The following is a 15,783-nucleotide window of genomic DNA, read 5'->3' as shown; positions in this document are numbered from 1 at the left end:
GAGGAGCTAATACCAAGGGCTCAAATAGAAAGTAAATGTTTAGAAAATTATGATGCCGACATATGTACAAATATACATGACACAATTGATGTATGGATTGTTATAAGAACTGTAAGAGCCCCCAATAAAATGACTTTAAAAAAGAGAGAGAAAAAAATATGACCCATAAAAATAAGCAATTGTCAAATTCAGAGAGTAGAGTCCTAGTCTTATATCCTCCCAGTCTCTCTGTTTCCCCACCTTTCCACTTGCCTTTCCTCCTGCCTCCTTTTTTCCTAACACTGCACATAGTAACTTCATCCCTAAGATATTAAAAATGCAACTCCATTCTTAAGGACTTTTCTACCTATGGCCCTGTGCTAGTCTGCATTCTCTAGAGAAGCAAATGCAGTGACGTATGTGTAAAGAAATTCACATCAAGAAAGTGGCTCACACAGCTGTAAAAATGGAAAAGTCCTGTCTAATTCAAGACCATGGATCACATGTTAACCTGGAGACTTTTCCTGACTTTTGTAGCTGCTGGTTCTGACAAACCAGGAAGCAGGAAGCTGAGGGGTGCAAGTCCAAGATTGGTGGGTCAGATGTTAGATGCTGATGGCTCCTAGGGTCAGCAGACAGTATCGCAGGCTGTTGGCTTAAGTCTTAAGAACCAAAGATTGATGTGGTAGGTGCAGGATCCAGACCAGCAAGAAGAGACAAGCCTTGCCACAGAATCGGCTTTAATAGGAGCAGGCCACCCCTAACCCCAAGGAAAGATCCTTTCGACAGTAGGAGGGCTGAGGCCTGCGTAAGTTGGCTGCACTCTCCCTAATCCTCTTACAACTGCTTTGCAGCCTACAGCTGACTCCATCATGGAGTTGATTATACCTTTAGGTCCCTTCATGGGAGATTGCCAGGTCCAACTGCTGAACCACGGAGAATCCTGACTGAGCCAAGTTGACATAAAACCCAACTATCACAGGCCCCTTCTATCCCTTGCATAAATTTAGTTCCCACCCCCACATTCTTCTTAACTTCATAGCTAATCACTCTGTGTTGTCTTATACTTGGAAGGTGATCAGAAAATGAACAAATGAATGAATTTTCAGATGTCTCTACTTTCATGAGGATGAAGAACGAGTTCATCTACAGTATTTGTTTTGTTTCCTAGGACTCGTCACAAGGCTTCGGTACCCAGTTAGTGTAAAAGGAGGGACTGCACCAACTACTGCAGGCTTCAGCTATGGTAATCCTCATCTTATTGCTGTTTTGGCTAATGTTCCTTGTCATAAGACAAATTCAGATATAGACTCTTAGACAGTGAAACTTTTTTATATGCTTTTTGGATAGGGTTTTGTTTTGCATGATTATGCTTGCAGCTGTAGTAACCCAAAGATTTCTACTTTCATCATTATTCATAACCCAATAGAAAATTGGCTGACAATGAAAAATTAGCTTTATCGTGTTACATCTAAAGTAAATCAAAGTTATTCCTGGTTCTCAGCACCATTGTTGGTTACTCACAGGGATGCACAAGGAGGTAACCTCCCCGCCACCCCCCCAAAAAAATAACGGATTTTTTTCAAAGCTATGTATTTAAACTTTTTTACGAAACAACCTTATCACTGTCAAAGTACATTTGTCAAATTTGCGATTCCATTTGTGGAAACATTTTTCAAACTCATTCGTTTGGATGGCTGATAGCAACTCCCTCATTTTTTTCTTCACTTCTTCTATGTCATTAAATTGCTGTCCTTTCATGTCCCTCTTCATTCACGGAAACAATAAGAAGTCCCACGGAGCAAGGCCAGGGGAGTAAGGGAGTAAGTTAACGTGGGATAAGAGCGGCATGCTGGGTTTTTTTTTCCCCAAACTGGAGCACTGAGATTGCTGTGTGAGCAGCTACATTGTTGTGGTGGCACAGCCAGTCCCCCGTATGGCACAAATCAGGCCTTTTTGGGGTCTCACACTGTTATACAATCTATTCAGAACCTCTAAATAGAAGCCCTATTTAACATTCTGACCTGGTGGAATGAACTTGGAATGCACTGTCCCCCTCTCATCACAAAAACAAGTGAGCATCATCTTGATCTTTCATTTCACCTGGTGAGCTTTTTTTGAGTGAGGTGACCATGACATTTCCCACTGGCTTGATTGATGTTTGTTTTGGGGGTTGTAAGAAGAGCACCGTGTCTAATCACCAGTAATGACCTTGGGGGGAAAAGTCTGGACCCCTTAGGAGCTGTTCTTTCAAAGCATGGCATGCTCAACGCTCTTCTGCAGAGTCCCTTCTCATTCCCAAACCTTTCATTAAAAGTTCGCTAAACTAAGCTCTCCAAGACAATCCAGATAACTTCCCCATCTCCTCAGTGCTCCACTGTCATCAGTCTTTGAGCACAAGTGGACACATTTTGTGACATTTCATCCCTTTGGGAAATTGACAGATGTCCAGAATGACAAGGTTTGTCATCAATCAACATTTCACTGTTTTGAAATGAGAAAACCACTTGTACACTTGAGTTTTTCCCATAGCACTGTCCTTGTAAGCTGTGTTTGACAGCACAACAGTTTTGTAGCATTTTTCCCAAGCAGGAAACAAAATTTCATAGACTCACACTTAAATTGGCCAGAGAGAACCTTCCCAGGCGATGCCACTGGGTGCACTAACTCAGAGCAAGTTGCTGGATGTACAACTAGAGGGGAAAATGTGTACTATGAAAGCTTCACTGCGGAGTGGAGATTTCCCCCCCATTTTTGTTTGTTTGTTTATTTGTTTTTTGTGGGGGTACCCCCTCAATAAGATTGATGTAATAGAGAAGTCATCCAACTCAATTATTGTTTTAGGCCAAGGCTTTTTAAACATCAGGTTAACTGATAGTTTCTGAGGTCCCTGGGTGGAGCAAAGCGTTTGTGCAGGGCGACAACCAAAAGTGGTGGTTGGACCCCCACCCCCACCCCTCAAAAGTACCACAAAAGAAAAGGCTTGGTGATCTACATCCATAAAGATTACGGCCAAGGAAGCCATGTACTCTGGACCAGTTCTACTCTGTCACACGTGGGGTTGCCAGGAGTTGGAATTGAGTCAGTGGTAACATGTTTGGTTTAGGTAAATTCCAATAGAATTTGAAACAACAACAGCATAGAGAGAAGTGTGGTCGAAGTATTGATTTAAAGCCCCCACCACATCAGGTACCATTAACTTTTAAGCAGTATTATTATTCATCTATCATGAAGCGTTTTCAGTTCACTTGGTTGTATGAGGACAGCTGCAATGGTGGACTGTCCATCCCAGGGAGTGGAAATTCATGCTTTGCAATTCAGGGGCATGTTGCTGCTCTGTTCTATGTCTCACTGATAATGGTATGATCTTGGTCATGACTGCTTCCTTCCAACTGGGTTCTGATTAAATGTCATTTCATGTCTTACAGAAAAATGGGAGATTAACCCTTCAGAGCTGACCTTTATGAGGGAACTGGGGAGCGGGCTGTTTGGCGTGGTGAGGCTCGGCAAATGGCGGGCCCAGTACAAAGTTGCTATCAAAACTATCCGGGAAGGCGCCATGTGTGAGGAGGACTTCATAGAAGAAGCCAAACTGATGATGTGAGTTCCTATCTTCTCCACCCTCCCCTTTTCAAATAAAAAGTGGTCCTTCCCCAGCTCATCGCCCTGCCTGTCCCTCTGCCTGTAGTGACTCTCTGTATGTACATCTTCCTTGCCAGGAAACTGACACACCCGAAGTTAGTCCAGCTCTATGGCGTGTGCACACAGCAGAGGCCCATTTACATTGTTGTCGAGTTCATGGAAAGGGGCTGCCTCCTGAATGTCCTCCGACAGAGACAAGGCCATTTCAGCAGAGACCTGCTGCTGAGCATGTGTCAGGATGTGTGTGAAGGGATGGAATATCTGGAACGGAACAGCTTCATCCACAGAGATCTGGTAAACCTCCCACCTTCCCATGCACCCAATGCCTTCATGCTGTTGGGTCAACCAATGAATGGACTCCGATGGACTCACACTCATGATTTTTCCTCAACAATATCTATTTTGAAACTTGTTATATTCATGAGCTTATTATGGTTATGGCAAAAAAATGATTAAATTGATATGATTTATGTAATTAATTATCACCAAGCAAGTTCCCCTGCATTTATCATTCATTGGACCTCCCTGGGAATCTTGTGAGATAGCGAGTCCTAACTGATTATGTTCATCAAAAATTAGCTTCTGGGAAGTTCAATGATTTGCCTAAAGTGATAGAGTTGACTCTGATCCTTGGATAAAATGTCACACACTCAGCAGAAACTTTAAGTAAAATCCTTTGGTCCATTTTTTTTTCTTTTTTAAATCACTGGGGGTGGGGGTGGGGAGTTCATTCCTGAAAAGATCAGAGAAAATTTTCAGTGACTGGTTCTAAATGTAGTGACGGAGATACTTCTTGATATATTTCCGTTCTGTCTTCTGACAAACTATGGACCCATTTTCCTCTAGAGCAGTAGCAGAACACTTATTTAACCATCACTCTAAATGGGGCGTTGTTCCATGTTGTTTACAAATATCAATTCATTGAACTCTTATAACCACCCTAAGGCAGACTGAGCGTTCCCACTTTACAGATGAAACTGAGGCACCCATAGGCTAAAACAACTTGCTAATGGTCAAGTAAACTGTGGAGCCAGGATGTGCACCCAGGGAGTCTGTCTCTAACTCCTATGCTCCGCTGTGTCTAGGCTGAGAACGTCACAAGCGTTGAGGAGCTGGACTTGAAGTGACTGAGAGAATTGAATTCCTTGGTGACAGAGTCCCTTTGGGGATAGCTAGCAAATCTCTCTGCAGACCCTGCTTCCACTTTGGTGCAATGGTGGGCTTTCATATTGCTCTGCTCACAGAATGCTGTAAGGGGAGAATTGTCTGGTCGGGACAAAGGAATTTGGACCATCGAGGCTGCGCTGTGTGTAGCACTAGTTGATGTCGTCACGCTCAGTGATGCCAAAGAACATCGCTGTCATATGGAAACTCATGAACTAAGCACCTTTCTCTTTGTACTTTGGAAACCAGTTTTTAAAAAAACACATAAATAAACGTCTATGTGAGTGTAGCAGACTACCCATCTACATAGGTAAGCATTTAAAAAAAATTTCAACCTTTTATTGTAAAGCTCACATAAAATAAATGTTTAGGTAAATAGAATTTCACAAAATCATCACAAACATGTGATAGCATAAAGATATAAAACTAGAGACTAAAGCATGCACAGAAGCTCCTTCATGATCTTGTGCGGTTTTTGGCTTTTAAGGATTTTAAATAGGATGTGCAGAACTTTTAAATCCCTTCATCCATGTTTCCTTTTGAGTTTAAGATTTTGTGTTATCTTTCTTGTGTTGTTGTTGTTTCTTACTTAGTTTTATTTTTATTCACTTATTTATTTCCAGTGCCTTCTTTGTGCCTATTATGATTTGGGAAATAATAACACTGAAATTAATAAGTAGTTGTTAATTTGTTCAAGTAGTGCTCATTAAGTACTCACAGTTGCCTTTGACCACAAGCCCAGAGGATACCTGATGAGTAAACGACTCTTTAATACCCCTGTGCCTGTGACGTTGACATCACTGTAGCAGGTGTGTACCGACGGCCCTTTTAAGAGCAGTTAACAACTGAGTAGCACATCAGTTGAAATAGTTTGAGGATAATTCTTAGCATTTCGTATTGGTGCCAGTGAAATTGAATGCAATACAAGATTCCCAAGTAACAGCAAAGTAGACGATTGCTATTCAGGCCGTGTGGGTTGGAATTCACATAACACAAAAACTCAGGTACACGGTGGCTTCAGCCAGGTGGAAGATTGTTTCCCTTGAACATAACGCTCACAGGGGAAGGACAGGGAACGCCCTTACCATAAAGACGCACAGCTGTAGAAACCCCACGGGGCAGAACTACTCTGCCTTATAGAATCACTGTGAGTCAGGATCTAGTACAAGGCGGTGGGTTTTGCTTAGCATGTGCCCTGGGATCACCAACAGTTCAGCCAAGAAGTCAGCAGATTGAACACCACAGCTGTCTACATGGGAGAAAGGTGTGCCAGCTAGCAGCCAGGGTTCTGTTGTAACACAAAAGGCAGCCAGCAGACTGGGCCACGGCAGGCTTTAGAGACCTCTTTAATCCGAACTTTACGTTGAAGGGGACCTGAGCTTCTTGGACTTTTGAACCTCTGTTTCTTAGCCTGCACAATATGAATAATGATGGACTCGCCCTCATCGTGGTCGTTGTTATTTGCCCTAGAGTCAGTTCTGACTCATAGTGACTCTGCACAACAGAGCGAAACTCGGCCTGGTTCTAGGCCATCCTCCCAACCGTCCCGACGTTTGAGCCCGTTGTTGCAGCCACATCTGGCTCAGGGTCTTCCTCTTTTTTCACTGCCTCTCTCCTTTTCCAGGCATGACGTCCTTTTCCAGGACAACATGCCCTAAGTAAGTGGTCCCTGTCTCCAAGCAGCATTCTGGTTGGACTTCCTCCAAGACAGAGTTGTTTGTTCTTCTGTCAGTCTGATACTTTCAATCGTCTTCACCCGCACCATGATTCAAATGCATCAATTCTTCATCAGTCTGCCTTCTCCATGTCCAACTTTCACGTGAGACAATTGAAAGTCCCATGGCTTGTATCAAGCACATCCTCAAAGTGACGTCCTTGTTTTCAACACTCGAAGGAGGTCTTGGGCAGCAGATTTTCCCAATGCAACGTGTCCTTTGTTCTTTTGACTGATGCTGCCGTGAGCATTGCTTGTGGATCCAAGCAAGAGGACACCCTTGGCAACGTCCATCTGTTCTCTGTTTCATGAGGTTCCCTAGTGGTCCAGTTGTGAGGAGCTTGGTCTTCTTGACACAGCTGTAAGCCACATTGAAGACGGAGATCCTTCACCTTCATCAGCAAGGGCTCTCATCCCTTATAGGGCCAGAGGAAGTCCTTGTAGGCTTCTGAAGAGCTCATGGGGGGTGGGGGGTGGGTGCAGGTGATGAATGGGAAAACCCTTTATAAACTCAGGTGAAGTGTCTCACAAATACAAAAAAAAATCCTTATGCATTTTGTAACAATAGGAGCCCAATAAGGCAGAGCCATATCACACCCCAACTGGTTTGCTGGAATGAGACTCTGTTGATTGGGAATTATAATGGTAATAATAGTACTTTTTTATTAAGACTTTTGTGGAGATTGAATGAGGTAATACACAATGTTTAGCTTAAGATAAATGATCCACACGTGTTAGCTGCTTTTTATCAGTAGCTTCTCAGTAAATATGCGAGGCATAGTTCAGTGAATAATTAAATGAACTAATGAAGGACCCAGACTTATCTAAAGTCTCTACATTTACAGTTTCCATTTTGAATACGTGTTCAGTGTTGTTTTATTTTATTTGTGCCAAATTTAAGGTGTTATTAAGCTTTTCACAAATATAAATTGTCCTTTCAGTATGCATCATTGTGAAGTAAGTAAAACCGAGGTGCTTAAAATTACACTCATTATCATCAGTTGCCTTTAAAATAGGTTTGCTGTCCCCATTATATTAGTTTCCTAAGACTGCCATTGAAAAATGCCACAAGCTGGTGCTGGTGGCTTTTCGGAATGGAACCCAGGAGTTGAAAACTAGGGTTGACACGGGCTCTGTTCCATGTCTCTCTCCTAGCTTCCTGTTCAAGGCCAGAGGTCGTTGGCATTCCTTGGCTTGTAGAAGCATCATCACATGACCCTGGTTTCTACGTCTCTGTATACATCTTCCTCTGGTATTCAGATACCAGTCATACGAGAATAGGACCCACCCTATTCATTCATTCATATTTACCTACCTTATAACGTCTCCAAAGGCCTTATTTCCAAACCAGATCACACTCAAAGGCATGGGGGTTCACAGGTACACATACAGAGGTACTTCAACATAACTCTTTTGGGAAAACCTAATTTAGTCCATTTATAACACCTATTTTATAGGTGAGGAGACCAACACTCAGGCTTATTAAGCATGTTCTTCAAGATTGCATTACTAGTTTGTAGAATTAGGATCCAAAGACGGGACTTTTTTTTTTAACCCCACAGATGCCACACATCCCCCTGCCATTTCCAAGCAATTCATTTGTTAAGTTACTTCCCCCCTTACAAGGTGGCAGGTGTAGCCACATCCTCTGTGGCTAACTGGTTTACTCAGTCAGCTTTTGAGATTTTCAGTAGAAAAAGTTCAACCGCAGATGGATGGATGTAAGGAAAATGGCCTTGGTGATGCCTAGTTTTCCCTTCCAAAAACACACAGAATGAGCAACATGTGGTATTCCAGAGACTCTATGCCCCAGCCATAACTCTAGCAGCTTTTTCTGTTACCCAGTGGAGAGGGATGGGGGATAGGTAATGTGTGGAAAGTCAGCAGTCATTTGCATAGGAAGGAGGTGAGGGCTATGAGGAGGGGTCTTCAGGGAAATGATTTCTGCCCCAAGCATCAAGCTTCATTGACTGCTTCTAGTGAAGTTCTCAGTCTTCATCCGACCACGTTTTGGGTTCTGCTGCGCAGATCTGTTTCACAAGCTGGCTGTTTGGGAGCCAATTATGAGTCTCAGAAATCCATTCAAAATTGTGAAACCACCCTATTTATATGTTACAAGACATCATCTTTCCCAAGGGGCCTTCTCTTTCCACATAATCAGAGTGCATGGGTGTGCAAACTTAAGGGAGACATTTAGTGTCTCTGTAAAGGGATGACATGAATTCGCCTGTCTTCCCAATTCCTGGTAAAGAATTGTGGGGACCACTAAACGATGGCATTGTGGGATGTCTTCATGGGAAGATGGAGGTGATCTAGGGACTGGACACTAGCTAGCTGTCTCTGGAGGAGACGCTCATAGAAGTGCAAGGACCACAGAAACAAATCACATTCTGAGCAGTCAAAGAAGAATAAACATAAGCCCATGAGTTATACCTCAGGGTCCTAAACTTATTTGGCCCACCACATCCTTTTCATAAAAAAAATTACTCAACGCCCCCTTGGGCAATTAAAAATGTCTATAGCCCATAATACAGAGTAAAATGCAGCCACCCTGGATCATTCCAGCATTCCCAGGGGATTGCATTGGCCACTTTGGGAAACACTAGGTAATAGTATTTAAAATATCACATCTGTCTTCTGATGTGAAGAATGTCCTGTCTTTTTACCAAACTATTTTCCTGAGCCCTGCAACTTTAAGAAAGGGCCAAGAAGGTAGAAACCAAATAATCTAGAACTGTATTTGACCAGTTCAGTAGAGTATATTATAATGTGCTGAAAACATCAAAGTGGCAAATCAAACTATGTTTCCATGTCACTTGTCTTTGGACTATTTGGGATCAATGTGACAATCACTAAGCAAAGCCTTTGGGTAAAAGATTGGTCATCCATTGCCTTCATGCTTGTGTACCATGAACCTGGCCGAGGGAGAACCTGGATTAAGGACTTCAAGAAACTTAATAAAATAATCAGATTCCTTAATACGAATAGGACTGGAGGGGAACTTGGGATTGGCTCTTCTGTAGAACACATATACTGTAGGTCTGACCATTGTAAAGGTGACGTAATACTTTATCCCAGGTAGAATTTCCTTACCTTGCTTTCTGCTCATTTTCAAATGTGCATTGGAGCCAAGACCATTGATGAAGATGGCATTTCCACCCTCTGCAGCTGTTGACAGGTAGCACCACATTTAACATGAGGCATAGTGGTTACAAGCTGGCCTGCTAACTGCAAGGTTGGGAGTTTGAAACCACCAGCCAGCCACTCCACGGCAGGAAGATGAGGCTTCCTACTCCTGGGAAGTTGTACAGTTTTGGAAACGCACAGGGACGGTCCCACTCTGTCCTACAGGGTTGCTATGAGTCAGGACTGACTTGGTGACAATGAGCAGCTTTGCAGATTTCTGTTATGAATCTGGAGCCTTATAACTAATGTATTACAATGTTCTCTTCCAGGCTGCCAGAAATTGTCTAGTAAATGAAGCAGGCGTGGTGAAGGTCTCCGATTTTGGAATGGCCAGGTATGACCGAGGTTATGTGAACATTGCCTGTAGAGTTTTGCCTAACAGTGGTGTGAGGCTCTGAGCTCCCCCTGAAAGTGCAGAAGGCGTGACTTTCCCTCTGCCGTTGACATCAGCTTCTTCCCCCGTCCTGTTTTAAGAACCATTTTGAAAGTACATCTTTGGTTCCATTAGCAATATATTAGTTGTAGCCGTCATCTTTGTATAGGGAGATCCAATTGTTTTATTCCTGCTACTTAGTATTTTTTTGCATAAAATATTAAAATAAATTAGATTCTCAACATTTTGAAAATTCGTTGCCACATTTATTCATTCTAACTGTTAGCTTGAGCATTTCTAAGATAAACAAGCTGTGTTGAGAAAGGAGCCTGGTGGCGCTACAGGTTAGGCATTGGGCTGCGAACCACAAGGTTGGCCGTTCCAATCCACAAGCCACTCTGCAAGAGAAAGATGAGGCTGGCTTTGCCTGTCAAGATTTAAAAGTCTCAGGAACTGGGGCGGCGGTGGGGGAAAGCAGGAGGGAGGTGGATGGTGGTGGTGGTGGTGGCAGTTCTATTTGATCCCTTAGGGGCACTGTGAATCGAATCAATTGAGTGGCAATGACTTTGGGTTAGTAGTTTTTCCTTTGGTGCCGAGATAAGTAAAGTCATTAAAATAGCCCAGTATGGACACCATGATGTATATATAGTTCTTCTCCACTAGGTGGCTGTATAACCTGTTACAGACACTATCTGGTTTTCTTTCTCCCTGATGTGGAATCCTTAGTTTTCCCAGAAGTGTGTTTGTGGGGCAAGTCCTTAATACATCCATATCGCATACTTTTATTTTCCTAATTTTTATAATCGTAATAGAGGATTGGGGAGAAAAGCCTTTAAAACGTACTTAGATTGTCCTTTGTTGGAGAAAGCCCATTCACTCATCCATAATCTTCTGGTACCTTCTATGTACCAGGGGCACACAGGCAGCTTAGGAAGCTCACATGCAGGAAGAGGCAGAAACCTAAGACCTGAAAACATAGTTTTAAAAAACTAGACCGTGATACATGGTAAGGGCTGGGGTGAGAGCTGGGGTGGGGAGGATGTGATAGAACATGATGTGATAGAGCAGTGATCTACGGGCCAGATCTGGTCCACCTCCTCTTTTTATACTGCCTGTGACCCAGCCCTCGTGGCCCTGTTGGGTAAGCATTGGACTGACTGCTCACTGAAAGATCAACTGTTCAAACCCATCAACTGCTCTGTGGGAGAAAACTGAGGTTATCTGCTCCGGCCAAGATTTACAGCCTCAGAGAACTAAATAAGCTCGCTTTGAGTTGCAGTTGACTCAGTGGCAGTGGGTGTGGGCTTTGAGTTTATTGTATATTAACTTAAAATGGCCATCTGCTACATAAATACATCCCTCGTGTAAATGCTGAAAATGTATAGAGAGGGCTGAAGTCTACTACCTTTTGACCCTAATCTAGGATTATCCCCAGATGTAACCTTGGATATCCGATTATGTGCATCCTGTACTCTGTCTGTAGGGAAAAAATAGACCAGAACCAACCTCACTGCCGTCGAGTTCACGCTAACTCACACCGACCCCATACGACAGGGCAGCACTGTCGCCGTGGGTCTCTGAGACTGGAACTCTTTGCAAGAGTAGAAAGCCTCCTCTTTCTCCCTCAGAACAGCTGGTGGTTTCAAACTGCTGACCTATGGTTCAGCATCCCAACTCGCGACCAAGACACCACCTATGTGCTGTTATTGTGAATGTGTGTGGCAGGGACGGGGGGATGCCTCAGTGCATACAAATATGCTCTCCCATCCACTTAAGGGCACTGTGGGTACCCAGTGGGCAGCTAACTGCACCATCAGCCCTTTGAACCTACCAACCCCCCTGAGAAAAACAGACGAGGCTTTCTACTCCTGTAAAGATGTCCCGCCTCAGACACCCTAGATAAGGTCACGCTGAGTCCGAAGTCACTCTGAAGCCAGGGGGTTGGGGATTTGTTGTTGTTTGGTTTTCTTCTCTGCCGTGTGCTTGTTTACATGCTGTCCTTTTCAAGGGTGGAGCCTAACTTTCTCCAGAGCTTCGACACCACTTCCTCTAGGGCGGCTCGGCTGCAGAGGCTTTGCGTATTGAACTTGGGAGTAAAGTGCTGTTTGAAAGAGCAAAGCTTGCTTACAAGGAAACTGTGCAAGCACTTACTGCATTCTGCCTCTGTTGTGCTGTGTGTGTGTGTGTGTGAGAGAGAGAGAGAGAACTTCAAGTGTAGCTACAGGCGTGTTGATGCATCCTCCCTATGCACTTAAATAAAGCTGAGAGGGAGATGAAAATCAACCAGGTGTGGCCGCAGAGTTACACATGTCGCTACCACCGGATGGGAGGGAGGAAAACCACGCAAGAACAAGTACATGTGCCCACCGTGCAGCTGGTGCCCCGCGGTCTAACCCCTGGCCTGTGTCCCTCTAGGTACGTGCTGGATGACCAGTACACTAGCTCCTCGGGGGCCAAGTTCCCTGTGAAGTGGTGTCCACCCGAGGTGTTCAATTACAGCCGCTTCAGCAGCAAGTCGGACGTGTGGTCATTCGGTATGTCCTGTTCCCCATGTGTCCCCGTCCCCGGCGGCTCGGAGGAAGCGGGTGTGCCACGGGCTGACCCGGGCCTTGTTTCCAGGTGTCCTCATGTGGGAAGTATTCACTGAAGGCAAAATGCCCTTCGAGAAGAACACCAACTATGAAGTGGTCACCATGGTGACGAGAGGCCACCGACTCTACCGGCCCAAGTTGGCATCCAAATACGTGTACGAGGTGATGCTGCGCTGTTGGCAGGAGGTGTGTTTCTTCTGTGCATTCACGTTGAATTTCTAGAACAGGGAGGGATCTGGGCGTGGGAGATGGATGGTCCCTGTCCAGTTTGTACCCTTGCCTGAGTGGGCACGTGTTTTGTGGCTGTTTCAAGCTGGGGGCGGGAGGCTTAGCCTATCAACTCTGCTCTGAGAAACAAGGGGAAACATGGGAAATGCTAGGGGTGCCTACAGTCAATACGGGCGGCGCTACTCCCAAGTGGGAGGCGGGCCCACTGGCCAGGTTTGAAAGGCTCTTCTTTTCTAGTGTGTCTCCTATGGCACTGACGGGGACCAGAGAAGATTTTTTTCTGTAAACCCCACTTCCTTTGGTCTCTCTTCTTATAGTCTTCTTACCTCATAGAAGGTACTAGAGACCCAAATGACTTTTAAGAGTTAATGCTATTAACTCACTTGTAGTAAGATAGCACTGACTGTCTGATTTCCATTTGTTGTCTGATTTAATTCCCCAGATCTCCCTGTGTGGGGCAGGTGCTCTCCCTGTGACAGTGCGCTCAGGGAGGGGACGGGGCTTGGAAGCTTTGGCTTGGACAGTGGCTGTTTAGCTAGAGAGCTGCAGAGGCCTGCCTGGCCCCAGAGCCCCTGCTCTCGGTGACTCACTAGAAAGCCCCCCCTCCTCCCCACCAGCACATCAGGAAGCGGTGTGAGTGTGTGCAGGGAAAGGGAATAGTGAGACCCCAGCTGCGAGAACAGGAGTAATCATGGCCTGGTACACCAGAAGGGGGCTTGGTGCGACAGAAAGCAAGAGCACCCCTGCGGCTGCGGTGGGAAATGAAATTGGGCGGGAAATGAAATTGGGCGGGTAAAGTGTGGGAGGAAGGCAGGAGGCATGAGCAGGGTTGGATTCGGCTTTGTTCTTTGGTTCAAACTCACTCTGCGTGCTACGGAGAGGCACTTGCTGCTTTGGGACCAGCACATACAAATGTCCCCATGGGGCCTGTCTCATCCCCAAACCTTTCCGCACATGCGAGTAGACCACGGGGTGGATCTTCCTAGCTTCCTGCCATGCTGATCTCTCGTCCCTGCTCCCCAACCCAGTCAAGCTCCCTACCAAACACAGCCAACCCAGTGGTCATCTGACCCATTCAGACTCATGGCCAACCCACGTGCGGCCAAGTGGAACTGCCCTCGGGGGAGATTTTTTTTTTTAACAGTTTAGCGTGTTGTCAAGAATAGTCACAGCAAAACACACACCAGTTCAAGTTTCCACCAAGACAAATCAGTGACCTCTCCTGCCTTCTGAGAATGGTACAACCTTCTCACACTCTTTGAGCTGTTCCTCTCTTGTCATAGAAACCCCCTGCCCACCAGGGGTTGCTTAATGAATCTTTCCAGTTGCCGCTGGGAATCGGATCCCACCTGGAATGCTCGTCAAAGAGCATTCTGCTGCAGGCAGACCATTTTGTATCCGTTACACTGCACGTTGGTCAGGTATTAAGGCGCTGTCAGCCTCCCGCAGGGTTTCCCAGGCTGTGAGCATGCAGAAGCAGCTTGCCAGGATGGCCTTGCCCGGCATCTCTTGGTAGACTGGAATTGCCACCATGTTGCTTAGCATGTGTCCCTGCCAGGCCCAAAGCACCGAGCCCCTCGCTGGAGCATGCTGTGCCCACTAGAACCAGGAGAGAGCCGGGGAATCGACTCTGGGACCCACAGCTTCTCTTTGATTTCCGATTGCAGAAACCAGAGGGAAGACCTACCTTTGAAGATTTGCTGCGGACGGTGGATGAACTAGTCGAGTGTGAAGAAACATTCGGAAGATAGAGGAGTGGTGTGTGGCCCCCAGATTGAAGAGCATGAGGAAGAAATGGTGCTTTGGATTTGTTTTTTTCATTTACTCCGCACCCGAATATGCAGATGGTTTCACTTACGACAGAGAAACACTTGATGCATTCCTTTCCAGACGAACTTTAGCTCTAAGACTGAAACGGACTCCTCCAGATGATAGAGACGCTGTCTGAGACATGGTCATGAAAATCCTTCACTTTGATCCATTCCATAGACACTCGAGTGGCCAGTAGGTGCCAGGTGCTATGCCCAATTTAGGGCTGTACCTGGGGCTGTGCCAGCTGGGGCCAGTGGGAGGGGGGTTTGGGGAATAGGAAAGGGTATTAGAGCCATGTTCCTGAAACCCCCTCCTCCTTTGAGTTCTGCAGAAATCTGGGCCTTGTCTAGTATGTGGGTTCTAGTATGTGGGCATTGTCTAGTATGTGGGTTCTGGTTCAAGGAGGAGCTCACCCCAGATGAGCACCCATGTTTTATTTTGAAACCATCTCTGTTTTCAAGATTGCTGTTAGTATTACATTGAAAATGTCGGTATGCTGTACATATTGTAAATATATATAGTATATTAAAGTTATATATTTATAAGAAACATGGACTGTCTCTTAATTGAAAATTTCAGTTCTGTAGTAGACCAGCGAACACACCTTCTTAGGACTGAGGACTGGGCCTGATCGCTGGGGATCCTTTTCCTCTGGGGGACAATATTCCTTACTGAAGAGAAAGGGGGCTGGACCTTTCTTCCTTCAACACCCTTGCCTCATTCTGGTGGGGGATGGTATTTGGGGATGCCTGTCGAGCTGAAGGGAGTCCTTGAGTGGCACAAATAGTCAACTTGTTTTGCTGCTCCTTTAAACTTTGGAAGTTCAAACCCACCCAGAGACCCTTTGGAAGAAAGGCCCGGGGATCTACATCGTACAAAACCAGCTGCTGCAAACCCTGCAGGGCATAGTTCTACTCTGACACTCCTGGGTGACTGTGAGGGGAAACTGATTGAGTGGCCACTGGCTTTGTTCCTGGGAGGTTGTGGTGAAGAAATGACTTGGAATGTCCCTTCTATTCATGCCTTTGGGACTCCCACCAGATGATTGGGTGGGACCATGCAAACAAACTATGTGAAACACCGTGAGAGAGGAT

General features: G+C 45.3%; 1 protein-coding gene across 1 annotated transcript in view; it reads left to right on the top strand.

The window, feature by feature from the left end:
- TEC (tec protein tyrosine kinase) overlaps positions 1–15,238 on the top strand; it is a 136,483-nt gene extending 121,245 nt beyond the window's left edge. Inside the window, exons 12-18 of the mRNA XM_004706275.2 lie at positions 1,151–1,225; positions 3,408–3,579; positions 3,699–3,915; positions 9,955–10,019; positions 12,474–12,592; positions 12,678–12,835; positions 14,545–15,238. Coding sequence (XP_004706332.1) covers positions 1,151–1,225; positions 3,408–3,579; positions 3,699–3,915; positions 9,955–10,019; positions 12,474–12,592; positions 12,678–12,835; positions 14,545–14,628 — 890 coding nt within the window. The 3' untranslated portion in view covers positions 14,629–15,238. The remainder of the gene's footprint in view (positions 1–1,150; positions 1,226–3,407; positions 3,580–3,698; positions 3,916–9,954; positions 10,020–12,473; positions 12,593–12,677; positions 12,836–14,544) is intronic.
- Positions 15,239–15,783: the final 545 nt, after the last annotated feature.

This window comes from Echinops telfairi, unplaced genomic scaffold, assembly GCF_000313985.2.
Source record: "Echinops telfairi isolate 266 unplaced genomic scaffold, ASM31398v2 ScPeMD7_7468;HRSCAF=8506_0, whole genome shotgun sequence".
Classification (NCBI taxonomy): domain Eukaryota; kingdom Metazoa; phylum Chordata; class Mammalia; order Afrosoricida; family Tenrecidae; genus Echinops; species Echinops telfairi.
This window is presented reverse-complemented; position numbering and strand designations above follow the sequence as displayed.